Source organism: Fusarium phalaenopsidis, assembly GCF_050370095.1.
Source record: "Fusarium phalaenopsidis strain FUZ10S chromosome Unknown contig_32308, whole genome shotgun sequence".
NCBI classification, from domain to species: Eukaryota; Fungi; Ascomycota; class Sordariomycetes; order Hypocreales; family Nectriaceae; genus Fusarium; species Fusarium phalaenopsidis.
The window spans coordinates 295,221-314,951 of record NW_028145402.1 but is presented as its reverse complement, the minus strand read 5'-3'; the positions used below and the strand labels follow the sequence as shown (position 1 = coordinate 314,951).

General features: G+C 52.1%; 8 protein-coding genes across 8 annotated transcripts; 5 read left to right on the top strand and 3 right to left on the bottom strand.

Moving 5' to 3' along the window:
- Nucleotides 1-1,100: 1,100 nt before the first annotated feature.
- LRP88_11465 (uncharacterized protein) lies at nucleotides 1,101-2,619 on the top strand (the record flags this gene model as incomplete). Its single annotated transcript, XM_083247891.1, has 7 exons — nucleotides 1,101-1,334; nucleotides 1,930-1,971; nucleotides 2,020-2,110; nucleotides 2,259-2,384; nucleotides 2,442-2,464; nucleotides 2,522-2,559; nucleotides 2,610-2,619. 7 exons carry the CDS (start codon nucleotides 1,101-1,103, stop codon nucleotides 2,617-2,619), a joined length of 564 nt encoding a protein of 187 aa, XP_083096398.1.
- Nucleotides 2,620-2,716: 97 nt separating this feature from the next.
- LRP88_11464 (uncharacterized protein) lies at nucleotides 2,717-3,226 on the top strand (the record flags this gene model as incomplete). Its single annotated transcript, XM_083247890.1, has 2 exons — nucleotides 2,717-2,745; nucleotides 2,803-3,226. 2 exons carry the CDS (start codon nucleotides 2,717-2,719, stop codon nucleotides 3,224-3,226), a joined length of 453 nt encoding a protein of 150 aa, XP_083096397.1.
- A 390-nt stretch (nucleotides 3,227-3,616) lies between these two features.
- On the bottom strand, nucleotides 3,617-6,181 carry LRP88_11463 (HET domain-containing protein; the record flags this gene model as incomplete). The annotated part of the gene is made up of 1 exon (XM_083247889.1): nucleotides 3,617-6,181. The coding sequence occupies one exon, from the start codon at nucleotides 6,179-6,181 to the stop codon at nucleotides 3,617-3,619; it is 2,565 nt and encodes an 854-aa protein (XP_083096396.1).
- Nucleotides 6,182-6,770: 589 nt separating this feature from the next.
- On the bottom strand, nucleotides 6,771-8,470 carry LRP88_11462 (GMC family oxidoreductase; the record flags this gene model as incomplete). Its single annotated transcript, XM_083247888.1, has 2 exons — nucleotides 6,771-8,155; nucleotides 8,227-8,470. The coding sequence occupies 2 exons, from the start codon at nucleotides 8,468-8,470 to the stop codon at nucleotides 6,771-6,773; spliced, it is 1,629 nt and encodes a 542-aa protein (XP_083096395.1).
- A 922-nt stretch (nucleotides 8,471-9,392) lies between these two features.
- Nucleotides 9,393-10,772, top strand: LRP88_11461 (Zn(II)2Cys6 transcription factor; the record flags this gene model as incomplete). The annotated part of the gene is made up of 1 exon (XM_083247887.1): nucleotides 9,393-10,772. The coding sequence occupies one exon, from the start codon at nucleotides 9,393-9,395 to the stop codon at nucleotides 10,770-10,772; it is 1,380 nt and encodes a 459-aa protein (XP_083096394.1).
- A 176-nt stretch (nucleotides 10,773-10,948) lies between these two features.
- On the bottom strand, nucleotides 10,949-12,615 carry LRP88_11460 (GMC family oxidoreductase; the record flags this gene model as incomplete). Its single annotated transcript, XM_083247886.1, has 2 exons — nucleotides 10,949-12,324; nucleotides 12,378-12,615. 2 exons carry the CDS (start codon nucleotides 12,613-12,615, stop codon nucleotides 10,949-10,951), a joined length of 1,614 nt encoding a protein of 537 aa, XP_083096393.1.
- A 909-nt stretch (nucleotides 12,616-13,524) lies between these two features.
- On the top strand, nucleotides 13,525-15,309 carry LRP88_11459 (aldehyde dehydrogenase domain-containing protein; the record flags this gene model as incomplete). Its single annotated transcript, XM_083247885.1, has 6 exons — nucleotides 13,525-13,658; nucleotides 13,713-13,909; nucleotides 13,969-14,064; nucleotides 14,118-14,495; nucleotides 14,552-15,103; nucleotides 15,167-15,309. 6 exons carry the CDS (start codon nucleotides 13,525-13,527, stop codon nucleotides 15,307-15,309), a joined length of 1,500 nt encoding a protein of 499 aa, XP_083096392.1.
- Nucleotides 15,310-16,332: 1,023 nt separating this feature from the next.
- Nucleotides 16,333-17,760, top strand: LRP88_11458 (uncharacterized protein; the record flags this gene model as incomplete). The annotated part of the gene is made up of 1 exon (XM_083247884.1): nucleotides 16,333-17,760. The coding sequence occupies one exon, from the start codon at nucleotides 16,333-16,335 to the stop codon at nucleotides 17,758-17,760; it is 1,428 nt and encodes a 475-aa protein (XP_083096391.1).
- Between the last annotated feature and the right edge of the window lie 1,971 nt (nucleotides 17,761-19,731).

The window sequence follows — 19,731 nt, the reverse complement described above, 5'->3', positions numbered from 1 at the left end:
GGTCGCAGCCATTCGAAGGCACAGACGGCTCCAATCCCGATCCCGATCCCGAGCTCGAGTGCACCGACGCAGCAAAAGTCTTCCGCCCAAGATGAATGGACCACTTAGCGAGGAAGAAGTCCGATGCTACTACACCGGGCTTCCAGGAAAGCCGAAGCTCGTGGCAAGATCAAGCTCTGATCCATGGAGTCACCAAACAGACCTCGGCTGGAGCCGCGGCAAGACACGAGATCCCGTCGGTCAGAAGCACCCGATTGTGGTTCTCTGGAATGATTCGGCTGGCCCACTGCGACGAGATACTTTGGAGGCCCTCGAAAGAATACAATAGGTCGGGATTGACATTCTGCGGCTCGGGTACCAGAACGTGAGAGGCACCCTTGACGAGCCACCACTCAATCCGGTGAAGGTTCTTGTGTCCGTTTCGCCCAGCACCACCACCTGGAATGCAGGCATAGACGTTGTGTTGAAATGCCGCGGGATTTTGCGACGGCACGGGATGCATGATGTTCAAGTTGAAATGAAGGAGTCAACGATCTCCCGATGCAACCTTGGAGCTCAGAGACTACAAAAACGCCCGTCAACCAACCCGAAATGTGAAACGCACTCTTCTCCGAGTTCTTGGGTCTCTCGATCGCCGCATTGGATTCGCCGTACCATGAAGCCACTAAGGGCCTCTGCCTGTCGCCATGTCGCGTTACCGAATCAGATGAGAACGAAGACTTCGAACATTCCAGTGGCGCGCCAAGGGCAATCCTACAGCCTGGTACTGAAACCCTTGAAGGGGCGCGGACGAACGTAGAGGAAGACGTTCGCCACTCCGAGCGCAATATAGAAAAGAACCGAGACTTTCCCTGGGCGTCGGCAATTCGAAAATTCAATGAACTAGTGGCCGAAAAGGTGGCCGGGGAAGAACTGAGGCTTAGGGTAGGTGTCCGAGCCCCAACGCCCTCACCATCAACCACGTCCCATACGCACCAAAGATTGGTAAGGGTCGATCTTCGTCGGGCGAAAAACGATGCAGAGACTGGGCCTTATTCGAGCTCGACCAGGAGATGCATGGAACAGTGATACAAAAGCCCATGAACTGTGTGTTTTGTGGTATGGCAGCCAAAAACGACACTTGGAAGGCAACGGAAGAGCTCAAAGGATGCGCTCCAGCAGACTACTACGATATAGAATTTGACGACCAAATGCACACTGTTGAGCTCCAAGGAACCATTGCCGAGCACATCATGCGAGATCCGTCAACGCAATCCGCATCCTTGCAAGAAGCGCCTTTGGTGGTCACCAAATATGGCTGCACCACGGGCCTGACTATCGGTGTCACCAATCAGGTAATGTCTATCAAGAGGAACCCTATTGGCGATATGACCTTCAAATCCGAGGAGTGATGTATTCTGGTCGCCAAGGGAGACCGTTCTGGTGGTTTGTCGATTAGTTAACATGTATTAATAAAAATCATCATAACTCTCATAAGAAAAAGACATAACTTAACCTAAAGTAAGCCAAGGCTTGTCATTATCTCTTCATAAATCTTATAGGTGACCTTGATGATAACCGCCAAGGATGTGGCGCAGTGTTGGCGACAATTGGAGGGAGAGTGCCACTCGGCTGCAATTCAACAAGGAATGGAGACAAGGATAAGGTCATACGATTGGCATTACCAAGAAGAAAGAGATGCATGTCATCACGTGCTGGAAACGCGGGGTTAACGCCTGTACGTGAGCATTTGAGGCATTCTCAATTGTTTCTTGATCAATCTCTCCGCGCCTCATTTGCTTGCGTCTTCGTAGTGTGTTTCCGGCATTTAGCGCTGTTGGTTCCCGATTTAACGCCATGGCTGACCCCGTTGGAGAGCCACAGGGGGCTTTGGTGGGCTTGCAGGGATCTCCCAGACTCTAGGTGACATGCTAATGGATCTCTCCACAGGCCGTTGATACCTTTGACGATGATGACTCCGCTATCTCGACTGTATGAACCCACTCCTCGCTGTTAGGTACGGTGACTGACTGGGACTAGCTCAATACTTCGAGCCTTACGTCCCTCCGATCTAGCGTGCTCAGAGTCCAGGAGGAAAACGGCAGGACTTATCATTCTATGAGCTCCGGCAGTAAGTGCCTCACACAAAATGATGGTGATGTGCCTGTAACTGAGGGCCATAGAATACAATTATCCCAACGACAATAGGGAAAATGATCGCCTTGGTGAGCTCAATCCTCCGCATAGACACCTAGAGAACCTAATTGACGGCGACCCAGACATTCAACACAATGTGTGGCTCCTCACCCTCGATGGTGAGCTTGGCTTATCGCCCAAGATAAGCGAGCCGGCGAAGCGTGTTCTTGATGTAGGCACTGGAACTGGTATCTGGGCTGTCGAGTATGGTGCGTTGCCCCTTCAAGTTTTGACACACGAGATGCGACGCTGACTCCACCCTTAAGCCGACCTTCATCCTGAATCAGAGGTAAGACTGATAGTAACGTAAAATGACTCTTAATTCTAACCCTAAAATCCAATATAGGTAATCGGTGTTGATCTTAGCCCCATCCAACCCTCGCTGTAAGCTACATGCCCCTCAAACATGTCGCTTGCGCTAAGCTGAGGCAGAGTCCCTCCTAACTGCACCTTTGAGGTCGACGATCTGGAGAAAGAGTGGACTTGGTCCCAGAAATTCGACCTGGTCTTGTCTCGTGTCATGACGGGATGTTTCGTCGACATGCAAGAGTTTGTCCACAAAGCATATGCGTAAGTTCCTACTACCCCCAAACAACATCCATTTTTTGCTGAATTTTGCTTGCTTAGGCACCTGGAGCCCGGCGGTTATTTGGAAATGCAGGACCTGACAAACCCCCTCGCCTGTGATGATGGCACCCTGCACGAGGGCCTGGAGCTGTATCGACTAGGTCATCTCTTAGTCGAAGCGAGCGACAAGGCCGGACGTCCCAACAACACTGCACCCAAGTACAAAGAGTACCTCGAAAAGGCAGGCTTTGTCGATGTGGTCGAGAAGAAGCTCAAGTGGCCTCTCAACCGTTGGCCAAAGGACAAGAAGTACAAAGAGATCGGAGCTTGGACATGCGAGAACTTGACTAGCGGACTTGAAGGTTTGCTTCTTGCTTTGCTTACGAGGTTTCTCGGCTGGGAGCCTGAAGAGGTCCTGGCATTCTGTACCCTGGTCAGGAAGCAACTCAGAGACACTTCGATCCATGCGTATATTCCAGTGTAAGTTTAGCCCCCATGTACTGTGGATTCGAGAATACTGATGAGAGAATCGAAGATATGTTGTGTACGGGAAGAAGCCAGAGACGGCGGTTGAGCCCTCTCCTAGCCCTTAAAATTGTCATTGTCTACCTAGAGAGGGAGGATAGAATGGTTACACATTAGCGGCCTTGATGAATATTTGATACAGAATACATGTCGATAGTAGGGAAGAAAAAATTGAAGCTTGGATTTCTTTGCTCGACGTCAAGCTAAATGATGTGCCTCGTGGCATTTAAGATAAGGCTCGAGATCATGACCACCAAGTCTACAAGACAGGTCGTCATGACACACTAGAGGGAGTGAACCAAACGGCGCTTGTTCGGACTCTTCAAGTCGGGCTATCTCACGCCGGAAGCTATTGTATGTGGACCATGAACGTGCTCCCGACCAACTGTAGCTTGTCCCAAGGATCATCGTGCCAAAAGAGATAATGGAGACTCGCACTTTCACGCCCTACAAACTTGTCTTCCTCCCTCCGCTCTCTCATCAGTATGGTTAACATGTCTTCTCCTGTATGCCTGCTCACTTGGGCAAATCTGTCCAGGTCTCGGAAAAGACCTCTAGAAATCTGATGAGCGTCGGGCCTAAAGTATCTGGGATCCGTGATCTCTGCAAATTGGACTTCGATCCGCTGCTCTCCAGATTGCATCATGTTATTATAGGTGGTCAATGATAGGGGAACATCTCTCCACTCCTCTTCACCTTTGATGCGGTACCTGAAGTCGGGGCCGTGATCATGGTTGATGATCCTTCTCGTGTAGATGGGAAACTCTTTATCCAAGCTGGATATGGTTATTTCAACATGGCCATCGTCGCTGATCCGTGGTGAGAACATTGGGTCGATCCGTTCCACACAAGCATCGTAGATGGCACTAGCAAGTTCCCAGACGTCTTCTGGCCCTTCCCTGTGCCGCTTTATCAACGTGGGTAATAGGTCACGGTAGGATTTCACTCCGGAGCATAAGGGTGCAAACTCCTCCTCTAGATCCAATTCTTGCTCCAATTTCTGTTGAACTTCTGGCAACGCCTCGTACAGGCTGTACTGCAGATCCTTGAGCGCTACCCCTGGGGCACCTGTCCAACGGGTTCTGATCGTGACATATGGGCAAACCGCAACTATTTTGAACGCATTCTGGCGATTGCTTGGCCGCAGAATTAGGTAAATCTTGGAATCATCGTCTGCGTCGAGGATGAATAACTGGTCATCGTCTGAGCCTGTGACGAGCTCATCAAGTCTGTGTTGTGAGACCAGGTAGACGGCACACGGTTCGGCGTCAAGAGAGAAAAGGAAGAAGCCGTTCGCCTCTTCAATTTTCTCAAGGGGTCCGGGTAGCGGCATGCAGTGTGTCAAGTTGATGGACAATGCTCCGGTAGAGGTATCGATGCTAGCATTTTGATTCCACCGTCGTTCTGCTTGAACGTAGACATGAGCAGGGCCCTCAAGGTCATGAAATCGAACGGGATCTTCGTCATCCTCGGACTCTGATGTGTCTGACAAATCTGCAGACTCTGGGGGTATTCTATCTCGAATCAGACTGAGTATCCGCTCATCATCAGCCTTTGGTGATTGAAACAGCAATCTCCAGGTTTCTGGGGAGGTCCAGTTGGGTGCCCATGACGGGTAGACGGGTACCGTGAAGACGGACGACGCATGGTAGAGGATATCTGGCCGCTGTAGGTTTAGAATGCAGTATCCGAACAGTCCAATAAAAATGTGTTGACAAGAAAGCGTATAGTCGGCTTGTATGCCTCCAAGCTGTAGGGGATGAGTGTTGGGATCCGAAATCGGCGGGTCGCTCAAGACCGATAACTCAGGCATGATGCCAAGAAGCCCAAAAATTCGATCCCGGGGGTCGGTTGCCAGAGAGAGAGCCGTGGTCTGAAGCAGCTCCTTGAGATCCCCAATACTTGAGGCCCCTTGCGATATGTACCGTGCCCATGCAGCGTGTGTCTGATCCCATGTCCAAGTTGGCATGCTCGAAGAGAGGCGGCTCGACATGGAAGCATCGGCCCAGAAGTCGACGTCGCCGACCCGTATGATGGCGCCCTTTGACAGGAGCAACTCCTGGATGACCCAGATTCGGGAAAAGTACCGCCGTCTGAGAAGGTGTTCAAGCCGATATGGTTGGGGCTGCTGTACTTGACCAGGGAATACAGGCTTGATGACACCTGTCTCCAGCTCGTGTAGCCTTCCGCGACGAGCATGTCTCCCATGGAGAGGAGGGGACATGTCAGGCCCCAGATAGACAATAACGCGGCTGCAAGAAGAGTAGATACGGTCCATGTTGGCAACTTGGCTGCTTCGTTCCGGGATGTTATTCTGGTTAATGCAGATGGCATCGACCCAGAGCATCCGAATGCCGCGCCATGGCCGTACGCAGCGCAGCATTTCCCAGCAATTCTTTGTCTGAAGCAAGCAGTCCCAGAATGGGCCCACGTATATGGGCTTAGAGAGCGTGCTGTCGCCATCCTCGCCGGCCCATGTGTATGACACAGCTTCGTATTCTGGACAGTTGTCTAAGTCGTAGACCTCCAGGCTTAGGTGCAGAGGGTAGTTGGGAGAAGGGGCGGCTTCGATGCAGATGAGGCGGAGCTCGTTTGGCCCAAGAGTCAACGAGTACGGCCCTGACATTAAGGCCGCTTCCGAAGCCTGATCCACAGCCATATCATCTTGGCCAGTACCTGCATCGTCACTTGCTGGCAGTGTCGACACCGAGTAGGGGACAGATCGCGGCCACCAAAGCTTAAGCTGTCCTAGAGGTTTGTCTGGTGGCACGGAAGGAACCGAGCTGACTGTGGCCCTCTCTGCGACGAGCTGAGTCGTATGAGGGGTTTGATGACAGGAAAGGCAGCGGATTGTCTCGTCCGGCAAGACTTCAACGTCAGGTTCGACGCAGCTGGCTTCGTGCCAGCGACTCATTGTCAAATGATAGACCACAATGTACCAGATGAGTTAATGAAAAGAAATTGTAGAGAGAACCGTGGAAGTTGCAGAACGCGGATGAAAAACCATCGACGCCTGATGTCAGCTTCACACGTGCAGTTTCATGCACGTAATTAAGCGAATGTCTTTGATCGGTGAAGCTGGTGGAGCTCCAGAGAGGACAAGCGGCTGCTAAGGAGTACTTCTATTTCTGTGGGGCTTCCTCATGAATGTCGGTACTCTTCAACATACTAACAGGGATCCAAATCCAAGCCTTCAACTCGTAGGATCACCAGAGTCCATCCGAACAACCGAGCAATACAGACCCTGACTTGCAAATACGGTTGCATATTACCCTCTATGCGTTTTATTTAACGACGAGGCTTGGACAAAAAGTTGTCACATTGCTGGGTACCGTTCTTGAGCGCTGGTAGAGCCAACCTAATCACGTAGGAATTTGACGATGAAGGGTTATTGACTTAGCCAACTCTCACGAATACCTGCAATTCACACTATCCTACAGTTAATAGCTTTGAGGCTCAACAAACAAAGCGACGGCAAAGACTATGACGATGACTCCGCTCCCCTATAGCTTTGGCATATCCTCCTTCCAGCCCGCGTCAAGTGCAACGAGCTCAGCACAACGTTCGCCCACGGCAAGCACCGTTAGCATTGGGTTTACAGAGAGCATAGTTGGGAATACGCCCGCATCGGCAACACGCAGCCCCTTGATCCCGCGAACTCTCAGCTCTGTGTCCACCACGGCCATGCGGTCTGTCTCGATGTCACCCATCTTTGTTGTACATGCGGGGTGGTATACGGTTCCCGAGGCCCGACGAGCAAACTCGTCTAGTTGCGCATCTGTGGTGAGATGTGGCCCCGGGGCGATCTCTCGCTTGATCCAGGACTTGAAGGGCTCTTGCTCCGCTATCTTGCGGCATGCCTTGATGCCGTCGACGAGGATGGAAGAGTCGTAGCTGTCCTTGTCGGTGAAGTATTGGAAATCAAGAGCTGGCTTCTCGTGTGGATTGCTGGATTTGAGGTAAAGTCGCCCGACTGATTTTGGGCGAGGAATCAACGGCATAAAGTGAAAGCAACGCTCTGGTTCTGGGATCTCGTATCCAAGGCGCTGAAGGTCGTCAACGAAGGGGATGGTGAAAATGTGGACCATGACATCGGGGATGTGCCCATCGTCTCCGTTGTGGTTGAAGGGCTTGGATCGTAGGAACAGAGCAGTGTCAGAATTCGCAACGGTGTTTGGGGGAGGCGTACGGTTTAGCTCGTACAGCATTGTTGTCAAAGGGTGGTCCATCAGGTTCTCTCCAACACCGGGAATGTCGCTAGTGACCTGAATACCGACTGATTCTAGGTGCTCCCGAGGTCCAATTCCTGATAGTAGGAGTAGCCGAGGAGTATCTATGGCACCAGCACAGAGGATGATTTCTTGTTTGGCGCGCAAAGTATGCTTCTCTCCCGACTTGAGAGTCACATCAATGCTAGTTGCGGTATCTCCTTCAAGGTGAACCTTTGAAACCCAAGCGTCGGTAAGTACTGTCAAGCCCGGACGCTTCTCGTCCCCTCGAAAGGTTGGATGCAAGTACGCAATGCTGGCGCTATTGCGATGGCCCGTATCCGGGTCATACGAAACATTGCACCATCCGACTCCTTCCTGGAGACCTGCCTTTGACGATATCAAGTGGTTGAAGTCCTGAACCTTGTCGACACCCAGAGCAGCCCTCGCAGACTCAATCCAATCGTTGCACATCTTGTTCTGATCTCGAGGGTGAGGTAGTCGTACGGTAGTCCGCAGCTTGTCCAGAAGGCGATTGAAAAGATCAAAAGTCCAGCCTTTGCACCCAAGCTTCTGCCAGAGAAATGCGTCGTACTCGGTTGTTCGGAACGAAATCATGTCGTTATGGCTGGAGCACCCTCCTAGCACCTTGGCGCGCGAATGGAGGATGTGACTATTGCCTAGTTACCGCAGACTCTGGTTAGCCAATCTACAGTATGTGTGGTAAGGTTGATATCATGCGGGTACCAACCATTTGGCTGAGGCACGCTTGTATAGCCATAGTCGAGGTCTGTGCCAATGGTCTGAATACGATCTTTCAAGATCAAGACACGGTTGTCCCCGACATCACTAGGCCCGCCTTCGATAAGCAGGATGCGTTTCCTTGGTAGATAGGCGGATAGTCGGCTCGCAACCACACAGCCGGCCGTTCCTCCACCAACAATCAGGTAGTCATAGCCGTTGGCGGAGTCAGCGGGAAGCGTCTGCGTCGTCATGTTGGGATAGATAAGGTGTCAACGTATAGGATATGGAACAGCAGAAAGAGCGTTGACTCGACCTTGAAGTGCAAGTGGAAGTTTGGTAGAAAGTACAGCTCGCTTTATAGCTATTGAAATCAACTCACCAAGAAATTCCTTCCTATTCGGGGTCATCAGCGATGATGGTGGGTCAACAAAATGCATTCACCGTCAGTCCTACAGCAGCTTGCGAAACGGCCAATATCGGATCAGGCCTCATCCAGGGGTTGTAATGATGATTTATGTTTTTGCGCCTCAGCCAAGGCAGGGCATGGAAGTATTCCGCCCTATATTTCCTCTTGGTGAGAGGTAGCTACCATGATATTCAGTGGCATCAAAGACCCTGTTTCCCGGCGCAACCTCTCTGAGAGTGCGCCGCGTTCCTGGGATCATGCTAGTCCATTTTCGAAGGCTCCTCGCCTCTCGTCCGAGAAAGGAAAAGCCCCCCTGAACCATTACGGTGGCTGGCATTGTGATAAGCTGATATCGCGGCGTCGAGTGATTGGGTCAAGCGTTCGGGGCATTCTACCCCACGATTTGTCGGGTGACCCATGTACTTTGAGGAGACGGGGATGCAGCCAGGCCAGGTGCCACCGCCTCTTCATTCAAGGAGGGCGACCAAGAGGCTCACAAAGGTCTAGGAACTGTTTCTACAGTAGAGTTTACACTAATTTCATGTACCGTACCCTACCGTTCTGCACTGTAGAAGCCCGTCGAAGGCAAAAGAGAAATGTCATCGCCGGCGCCCTAGGCGTCAACTACGCACCGCTATCAAGGCTTAGCGGTGGGGCCGAGGATGCGGAGTCGGCATCTCGCACTTGGACTGTTCCAGCCATCTTCTGTCTCGGCAACTCCTCTCCTCTCTCCAGAACATCAATCAATCCTCTTCTATACCGACAGAATGGTTTCCAAAGCCTGGCGTGTCCGCTTTGCTCCGTCTTCCCAGGTCGTCCCCCCGATCCATGGGCCCCCCAAAGACACAAGCCTCGACTCCCCTGTCCTACGTCGACAGCCCAAGAGCAAGTCGGCCTGCCGAGAGTGCAGGCTGCGGAGGGTGAAATGCGACGAGACATACCCTGTGTGTCGACACTGCGCGCGTCGGGGAACAGTCTGCACCCCGGCGCCCCGCAAGACCATGTGGAAACTGGAGATGCCACTGCTCATCCAACAGGCGTGCTGCGGAGATGGGACCACTCCATCTATGCTGTTGCAGTACTACTTTGAGCAAGTCTGCCACATCATGGTGCTTGACCCTGACATTAACCCGCTAGCGTTGCCTATCTTGAACCTCTTCAAGGAGTCGTCGGCTCTCTTGCATGTCGTGCAGAGCATTGCCGCTGCACACATGAAGGGCTTTCGCGATGCCAACACGAGCGACTGCCTTGTTGAGCGAGGACAGACATTATTATGCATCCAACAAGAGCTCCTACAGACTCGAAAGAAGGCAATCGCCACATTTCTTGCCATCTTCCTGCTGGGTATTTCGTCACCCTGGATCGAAGGAACCACGGGCCTTGAACACTTGGTGGGCGCTCGAGCCCTCATCGACTCCATCTTGAGTGACCCTACAGCCGACCCTTCCGATCCTGCTATACGGCTCATCGTGGGCAATTACATCTGGTGGGAGATGGCAGCCTCGTTTAATCTGGACCATCGATTCCACAGGCCATTATCTGTTGAGTTCATCTCCAAAACCGTCGAGGCCAGTCAGCAAGAGTACCATCCCATGGCAGGTTACTCTTTGGGCATATTCTACGCTGTCGCTAAAGTGACGCATTATTGCCGTGGAGTAGTAGATGGGCAACCTCGTGACCTTGCGCTCGAGGCGAGTCTGGAAGACGAAATGCTGGCATGGACACCCAGCCACGACGATGAGCTACTCTTCCTTCTAAGCGATGCGTATCGAAAACACGGTCTGATACAGCTTTACCGAATCTGTGATCGTGATCCCGAGCAGTCAGAGCTGGACAACGAGACCATGGTACGGCAGTGGGCCAGTGAGGCGATGGAGGGTTTGCTGCGTATCCCTCCAACCTCGCCGTATCTCAATTTTCAGCCCATCCCCCTCATGTCTGCCGCCTCCGAGATACCGGCCCACAAGGTTCAGCAACGAGAGGAGGTGAAGATCCGATTCAAGGCCATATACTCCTTAACCCGCCTTCCGGTCATGCTGGACGCTATCACCCTTCTCGAGGAAATATGGGAGCTTAGGCGTCTGGGAATCACAACTACGTGGCTTGTCCTCTTGCTTGAGAGAGGCCAAGTATTCCCATTGGCCTGATGAGACGGAACTTGTAATGTAGTTAATGATATCTTTACAGCTTGTTGTTGGAGCAGCGAGTATATCAAATTGTTCTGCTTACAGTCTTCTTCCTTGGTAAAATCTCCCTCTCACCATTGAATGTTAAAAAGCCCAGCTCGCGAGCAATCAACGCTTTCCGTGTACGCCTTTTTTTTTTACAAGTTCGCAACGCTTCTATTCGCTTCAGCAACGATAAACTCAGCAGCGCGCTCTCCAACCGCCAACACAGTCAACATGAGGTTGATGGTAGGAATCAAGGGAAACACGCTGGCGTCGGCAACGCGTAGCTTCTTAATGCCCTTGACCCTCAGCTGAGGATCTACGACAGCCATGGGGTCATGGACAGTGTCTCCCATCTTGGCTGTGCCGCAAGGATGGTACACCGTGTTTCCAGTCTTGCGTCCGTACTCGGACAGCTCCTGGTCAGTCTGGCAGCCGGGACCTGGTGCAACCTCTCGCTTGATCCACTTCTTGAGTGGCTGCTGGTTGACGATGGCGCGAGCAGCTCTGAAGGACCAGACGATGGTCTTTTCATCGTATCCGTCAGGGTCAGTGTAGTATCGAAAGTCGATGGCGGGATGCTCCTTGGGGTCGGCAGACTTGAGCCACACCTTCCCTCGGGAACGGGATCTGGGGACGTTGGGTGTCAGGGAGAAGACGTTCTTGGGCATGTCATAGCCCAGAGCGGCCTGATGAACGTCAAATGGCATGGTGTAGATGTGCATCATGGCATCAGGAACAGTGCCGTCATCTCCGTGGATGTTGGCAGGCTCACGACGCGCAAGAAGAGCAGCATCAGCCCACATGACGGTCTTATCCTCGAGGGGCTCGTGGAGTTCCCAGGTGATGATGGCTTCGGGGTGATCCATGAGGTTCTCTCCAACGCCAGGCAGGTCATTGACCACTGGGATGTTGAGCTTCTCGAGCTCGTTGCGGGGGCCAATGCCAGAGAGGAGCATCAGTCTCGGCGTGTCGATGGTACCGGCGCACATGATAGTCTCCTTCCTGGCATTGATCTTGATCTTTCTTCCAGATTCAAGGGTCAAGTTGACTCCGGTAGCCGTTCCATCGACGACATTGATGCGGTCCACCCAGCCGTTGGTGAGGATGGTGAGGTTGGGGCGCCTCTCCTTGCCCTTGAGAATCGGGTGGATGTAGGCAACGCTTGCGCTGACTCGATAGCCAGTGTTTTGGTCGTATGTCAGAGAGCAGAATGACACGCCGCCCTTTGAGAGACCGTTTGCTGAGGTGATCTCGTGGTTGACGCTGTCAACAATCGGAATATCGAGAGCTTTGTTGGTTGCCTCCATGAAGTCGTAAACGATGGGGTTTCGGTGTCGCTCATGGATGGGCACAATGGGCGTCCGCAACTTCTTGATGAGTCGCTTCATCGTTTCCCAGTCCCATCCAACGGCACCAGCCTCTTCCCACTTCTTGCAGTCGTACTCGAAAGGGTGCACGGCAAGACTTCCGTTGTGACTTGAGCAGCCACCGAGAACCTTGGCGCGCGAGTGAAGGATGTTGCTGTTTCCTAGGACGGAGTTAGTCTCGTGTCTAGCTCAGATATCGCGGTGTAAGACTCACCATTTGGCTGCTCAACCGACTTGTAGCTGTAGTCAAACTCGCTTCCCATCAGGTTGTACATGTTTCGCAAGTCAAGGATTTGCTTCTCATCCAGATCGCTGGGTCCGGCCTCGATCATGAGAATCTTGTGGTCGGGGAGAGACTCGGCCAGCCTACTGGCGATGACGCAGCCAGCAGTGCCTCCTCCAACGATGACATAGTCAAAGTTGGGGTTGCTGAGCTCTGTAACTGTCGACATGGCTGGGAAGGACGGATGATGCCAAAGAGATGTTTCAGGGATGAGAAGTCTGACGATTTCCTGCCTTGATGATGGTCATGAAGAATCCAAGAGCCTGTATTTGTAGAGTGTTTCGTTGTCCAGCAAGGCAGGCATGGTGTGCCTAGCCCATCGTAAGATACTTGCATTCCTTCCAGAAGAAGGAATGATGCGGTTCACTGCATCATGGTGCTTTTGTCAACAATGACAACGATCTTCGGGCCATCGGATCTAGGAGCTCGCGTGGCCATGCTATCTCAAGTCAACAAGGTGGGTGGTAAGGGGGGGGGGGCTTGCTAGCTTCTATTTCCAAGCCCTTGATTCGCCATCTCCTCGTAGAACCTAGCCGCTTTGACTTGGTTCAAGGGTAGTGTCCAGTTGCTCGTTCTGGACTGATAGCAAGTACTTATCTATGCACGTAAATAACCTGGACGTCAAAGTACCTTTTATCGCGTCATGTGTGTCCCCCGTTCTCCACAGGCCAAAGGCGCCGGGTTATAAATACGGCAAATCCAGGGCGAGGGTTTGTTTCCAACAACCCCGCACACATTCCTTCCTAATCCGGAATGAAATCGAAGGCCTAACTTACCTAGATTATCGACAGGGTTGTGTTTGATCTTGAAGTTCCGCCCTGCATGGCAGTGGCAAGAAAAAAAGAGGCCTATGAATCTTGACTGGCGCCTTGTCTGTCTGATGTGTTTTTGTCCATTTGAGGCCTGTTGACGAATTCGGCTGGCAAGCGAGAGAGAATAATCGAATCTCAACGAACACTTTAGCAACTTGTAGCCTTTGATACCCTCCTTTTCGACATACATCATATAGCTAGCTCAATCTAGACTCCTTGCCCTTGCTCCCACTCACCTCAGCACCCTCCAAGTTACTCAGTCCACCATGACATCCTCTCCCCTCTCTGTACAGCTGACTGCCCCTAATGGGGTCACATACGAGCAGCCCCTTGGCTTGTTCATCAACAATGAGTTTGTTGCCGCTCAGTCTGGCGAAACCATTGACGCTGTCAACCCTTTGTCAGTATAGATCTATCCTCGAGTGTTGCAGGCGCTAACCCTGGTCATTTCCAGTAACGAATCCGTCATCGCACAAGTCCACGCCGCCGGGGCCAAGGATGTTGATACTGCTGTTCAGGCTGCCCGTGAGGCCTTCAATGGGCCCTGGGGAGAAGTGACGTGCACTGAGAGGGGTCGTCTTCTGAGCCGTCTGGCTGATCTTGTTGAGGCCCAAGCTCAGACGTTGGCTACTGTTGAGTCGTGGGACGGTGGTGAGCAATCCCAGTCGATGGTCATGCTTGCTTCTTGAGACGCTGATCCGAGACTTTAGGCAAGCCATTCCATGTTGCCCTGCAAGAGGACGTACAGGAGGTCATCGCCGTCTTCAGATACTATGCGGGATACGCAGACAAATTACATGGCCAAGGTAATGGTGTTTCCCGCCCATCTGTATCGTGTATTTGACTGACAGCTTGGTAGTAATCGAGACTGAAAAGAACCAGCATGTCTTCACCACCCGCGAGCCTATTGGTGTCTGTGGCCAAATCATCCCTTGGAACTATCCCCTCAGCATGGCAGCCTGGAAGCTGGGTCCCGCCATCGCGACCGGAAACTGCGTCGTCATCAAGGCAGCCGAGCAGACACCGCTATCCATCCTATACCTAGCGACCCTTTTCAAGGAAGCTGGCTATCCAAAGGGTGTCGTCAATGTCATCAACGGTTATGGTAGAGATGCAGGCGCTGCTCTTGCGTCGCACATGGGTGTTGACAAGATCGCCTTTACCGGTTCGACACAGACCGGTCGAGAAATCATGAAGCTCGCATCAGGAAACCTCAAGAGTATTACTCTGGAAACAGGTACGTATAATCTTACAAGTGTCACTAGAAAGCTAGCCGAACTGATACTCGGAAAGGGGGCAAGTCACCGCTGGTCGTCTTCGACGATGCCGACCTGGACAAGGCAGCATACTGGGGACATGTTGGAATCATGTCAAACGCCGGCCAGGTTTGCACCGCCAACAGCCGAATCTTTGTGCACGAAAAGGTCTACGACGACTTTCTCCACCGGTTCCTGGAAAAGGCTGCCTCTGCCAAGGTCGGAGACCCTTTCGCGGCCGACACGTTCCAGGGCCCCCAGGTCAGCCAGGCGCAGCGAGACAGGATTCTCCAGTACATTGAAATTGGAAAGTCCGAAGGCGGAACGCTGGCCCTCGGAGGCAAGGCCCACGGAACCGCCGGTAACGGCAGAGGGTACTTTGTTGAGCCAACCGTCTTTACCAACGTCAAGGACGACATGACAATTTACCGTGAAGAGATTTTTGGTCCGGTCGCTGCCGTCCTTTCCTTCAAGACAGAAGACGAAGTTGTCAAGCGAGCAAACGACACCTTCTTTGGTCTTGGTGCTGCTCTTTTTACTAAAGATGTGAGCCGGGTTCATCGAATTTCGCGCAAGATACAAAGCGGCAGTAAGTCCTCTCTTCCAATCCTTGTATCTCACGATGAACTCCCAACTAACGTCGTCTTGTTAGCTGTATGGGTCAACAGCAGCAACAACTCGGATATCCGAGCGCCGTTTGGAGGATACAAGCAATCGGGGGTTGGTCGCGAGTGTGGGCAAGCTGGAATCGAAGCTTACACCAACATCAAGACTGTTTACATCACGTTGGACTAGATACTCTGTGCATTATGACTGAGTTGATTCAGTTGCTCTACAAGTCTTAATGAAGCCCGGTTCAGTTGAAGTCCGGCCCTCGATAGGATAACTGAGCCCGAAGACCGAAGTCCGGTTCAAGTGCCCAAGTGACTAAGTAGAAGCAGGTTGGGTTTGGATCACTGTTTTTGTAACTAGCAAACTGGAGCAAAGTGATCACAAGACACGGCACGCGGATCATCACAACAAGCCATCACCATTGCCCGATGCTGGCTGTGAGCTTTGTGAGTCAAGGCTCATTCCAGACAAGAGAACCCACCCTCTTTCTGTATAACTAGTTGGTGTAAATACAAGTCTGTGAGGTCAGAGATATCAAGATAATCTCCTTTAACTTGTAAATTTTAAGACTTTGGGCCTCCGATAACGTAGATGTTGGCAATTCGGCATCATTGCCTCCTAGGGAAGTTCGTATCGACAGATCTTTCGTGAGCACAGCCATCCGCAAAATGACTCGGACCCAAGACGCCTTATTCGGGACGTGCGGCATTGTGACAAGAGCCTTGCGCAGGCACGCATGGATATGTTATCATAGGTAGGCTCAGCTTGCACGGTCCCAGGTCATCATCCATGAAGGTGGGCGCAGGATAGCGTTCGCCTATTAGCCGAATCAGGAAACAAACCGCCACTCAGTGAGCCTCGCTCTTATTAGCTGGTCGATAAAAATCTCATGCTCACAACCCTCGCTATCGCCGTTAGTCCCCGCATCTGTCACACTAACTCAAGTCCAGCTGGTCTGGCCCCCCTTTCCCCGCGTTGACCGTGTGTTCCGAGATTGTCAAGAAAAACATAGGCCATGAGTCGGTCTACTTCAAAAAGGCGGCTTCCCCAGGCTATAGAGGGCTTGGCATCCCATGTCTTCACTCCTCATCCTCTAGACTACACAACACCATCACCTCCACAATGAGCGCAAAGGAGAAACAGGCAGTGGGCCAAGGTCCTGTGCCTCCTCCCAAACCAGAATCCATCATCGGGGACGTCATCGTTATGGAGAAACCCTTCAGCGTCTGGTCTGCCATGGCCATTGGCGCGTCAACAACCAACACGGCTATAGGGGTCATCCTCACCATCGGATCCATCACCGCCAGTGGTGGCTCAGTCACTCTTTTCTGGGGCTTCCTCTTCATGGCAATCGTCGGACTCGCGTGTGCGACAAGTCTGTCCGAGCTGGCATCTGCTCTCCCCGATGCCGGAGGGCAGTACATATGGGTTGCAGCCCTTTCTCCCCCCGGACCTCGTCGGTTCCTCTCATACGTCACAGCTCTCCTCAGCTGGGCTGGGGCTGTGTGTACTGGTGCCTCGGTCTGTGTCGTTGGGCCCAGCTTGCTCTTTTCGCTGGGAAGCCTTCTCAATCCCAGCTTTCAACAAGATCCCTGGATGGGCTTCGTCGCATATCAGCTGACCAACTTGATAACGCTCGCCCTAAGCGCGTTTGAGCATTTGCTGCCGAGATTCACAAAGGGCATTTTAACCTTCACCATGTGCCTCTTGGTCGCTCTCTTTGTTGGTCTCTTTGCTGCATCTGATGAGAGGCGCTCCGCCAAAGACATCTTCACCGACTTCTACAACGTTTCGGGCTGGTCAACCGGCGTGGCATTCCTGATTGGACAAAACGGCTTGAACTGGGGCTTCTCGTGTCTAGATGCCATTGTCCACATCGCCGAGGAGATCCCGGATCCCAGCACCAATGTGCCAAAGGCTCTGATATTGACAATCATTGTTGGATTCGTCACTGGACTGCCTATTGTGCTGGCTTTCTGCGTCAACCAGACCAACTATGAAACTCAAAACTCGACTATGGCAACCGTGTACGTAGCCTTTGGAGAAAGCAAAGCTGCCGCCATTGCCTTCCAGATCGCCATCTTCATATCGACTGTCGGGGCAATGTGGGGGATTCACGTCTGGCAGTCTCGCCTTGCGTGGACCATTGGTCTCAACAAGGGCTTTCCCTTTTCGAAGCATATCGGCAAAGTGATGGGTGCTCCTTTTCACACGCCAATCTACGCTCTGATTTGGTCGGCTGCATTCACAAGCCTGCTGGGTTTTCTCTACCTTGGATCCCAGACGGCCTTCAACTCACTGGTCTCTGCTGGCATCCTGCTCCAGTATGCTAGCTACGCCATCCCAATTGTCTTGCTCTTGAAGCATGGGCGATCGCGGCTTCAACATGGTCCATTCTGGTATCCTCGGCTTGGGCTACTGGCCAACATCGTCTTTCTCTGCTGGGCTCCCATTGCTTTGGTGTTTTACTGCTTTCCATACGCCCTGCCTGTCGAGGCCGAGTCCATGAACTACATCTCCGCTGTTCTCGCTATTGTTGGTCTTTTGATTGTTGTCTTTTGGTACCTATACGCGCGCAAAAACTTTTCGTTCCCTGAGCTCGGCGCAAGCCGCTGCATCGAGGAAGTTATCTAGCCAGGTCTACAATTTGGTTATCCAGAGAATAAATATTCAGTACATATTCATCAACTTTGGATGCATCAATGTGTTGTAGATCCTCATATGAGGTAGTGAGAAGTATATTTAGCATCATTTTTATCATTATAACGCAATATCCAATAACTAATAAACTAATCACCGCTTCTGCTTTACGCTCTGGTATTACCTACTATGGTTTAAAACTAAATGATCCGTAAACTTGACCGGACGCCGATACCGCTTCTCACACCAAGGACAAAAGTAAAAGCCCTCCCCATCGAGGAATTTCGCCATCTTGGGAAAATTATCCCGGGTTCCTGCCAGCTTCTTGAGTCGATCGAGAAAGGGTGGGGGAACCTCGTTAGGTGGCACGCCAAATCGCGGGTTCGTAGTCTCTAGCTGCAAGGCTTTGCCTATATACACGGGCTGGTAGGAGGTTGGTATTGAAGGGTAGGGTTTGGGAGGAGGGGGTGCAGGGTTTCCAGTTGCCACCGGTGCTTGGTATGAATTGGGCTTGGGTGCTGGTGGAATAGGAACTGTGGGAGCATGAGCTCTACTACCGGGAGATGGGGGTGGAGGTTGTGGTGAAGGCGCAGAAGGTGCTTTAGGTTGAAGTGGCCGAGTTTCCGCTGGGATCGGGGGTCTGAGCGATATATGCGATATTTCAGGTTGAGGAGGGCTGATTGGTGTATTTGAATGATTCTGTTGATCCCGGGATGGAGGTAATCGGTGGTGGTGGAAGCCGGGTGTTACAGGGCCCTGTGGGTGAGGAACTTGAAGGGGCCGGCGGTTCGTTGGAGGTTGGAATGGCGGTAGCTGAGATTGTGGCGCCTCTGACCCCGGAAGTGGCCCGGGAAATTCCATATAAGTCGACCTCGTCATCAAGTTTCGAAGGTCTACTGTTGCGTGGTTGGGTAATGAGTGTTGGATATGATGGACGTGGATGGGAGTAGGTATTTGAACTCGAGGGCGTTGTTGCTTGTTTCTTGAGGGCGGTACCCGGTTGACACCTTGGGTCGCATAACCGGGGATAGGCATATTCGGTGCTATTGTGGGTTGTAAGGAGGCGCTTTGCCTTGGGGCAATGGAAGTGTTAGGTCTGGCATCTTTCATCTCGGCGACAACAGAGTGCCTGGGGTCAACCGCCATTATGTTGTCTGTAGTTGGTGGCTGACTCGACTTGGCAGGCTGATCTTGATCATCCATTTCGTCTTCAGAGCTGGATATGGAAATTATTGCAATGTCTTCCGCGATGGGCTGGCTGACGGGGTTTATTGAGGTCGCCTCAACCTGGGGCTTTGAAGAAGTCCCAGGACGGCTTTCGCCGAGGGTCAGTGGCATGGGAGCCGCATTTCCAGCTTCCGGTTCATCATTTGCGGATAATGGTATTTTCTCTTCCACGACGGCGTTTTTGGGAACATCAGTCGCAGGCTGCTCTGGCTCTAAGCGAACAGATGTGAAAGCGTGCTTGGGTGGACTGTCTTCCGTTGCGCATAAAAGAGGATTCTCAGAGTCGCTTTCTTCTACGATACCATTGTTAGCAACTCAACAACATGCCTGGTTGATAGGAATCTCACCCGAAGAAGCCCATGAATCCTCATAGTCCTCATCCGCAAACTCCGTCTCTTGCTGTAACCTCTTCCGAAGGTACTTTTTCGCAAACTTCAAATTTGGCACAAGCCGTGAAGAAGTTTTAAAAACATTCAACTCCTGCAAGTCACTCGCCTTGATCCAAGCAGCAGAGGCTTGCTCGGGAAAGTCGCGTCTATCGAAAAACAGGACTGGAAACTCTCGATCCATCGCGTGAGGCCCGTCATGTTCATATCCTTCCCGCCACTTGAGATTTTGAGTATCGGGTTCACATCTCAAGCAGTCTGGCGTGTGATTCATTAAGCCGAGTTTCTCCAGGGTGCTCGAAATTCCGAAGGCTTCGAGGCCTATGTGAGGGAGGACCAGGGCGGGAAGCCA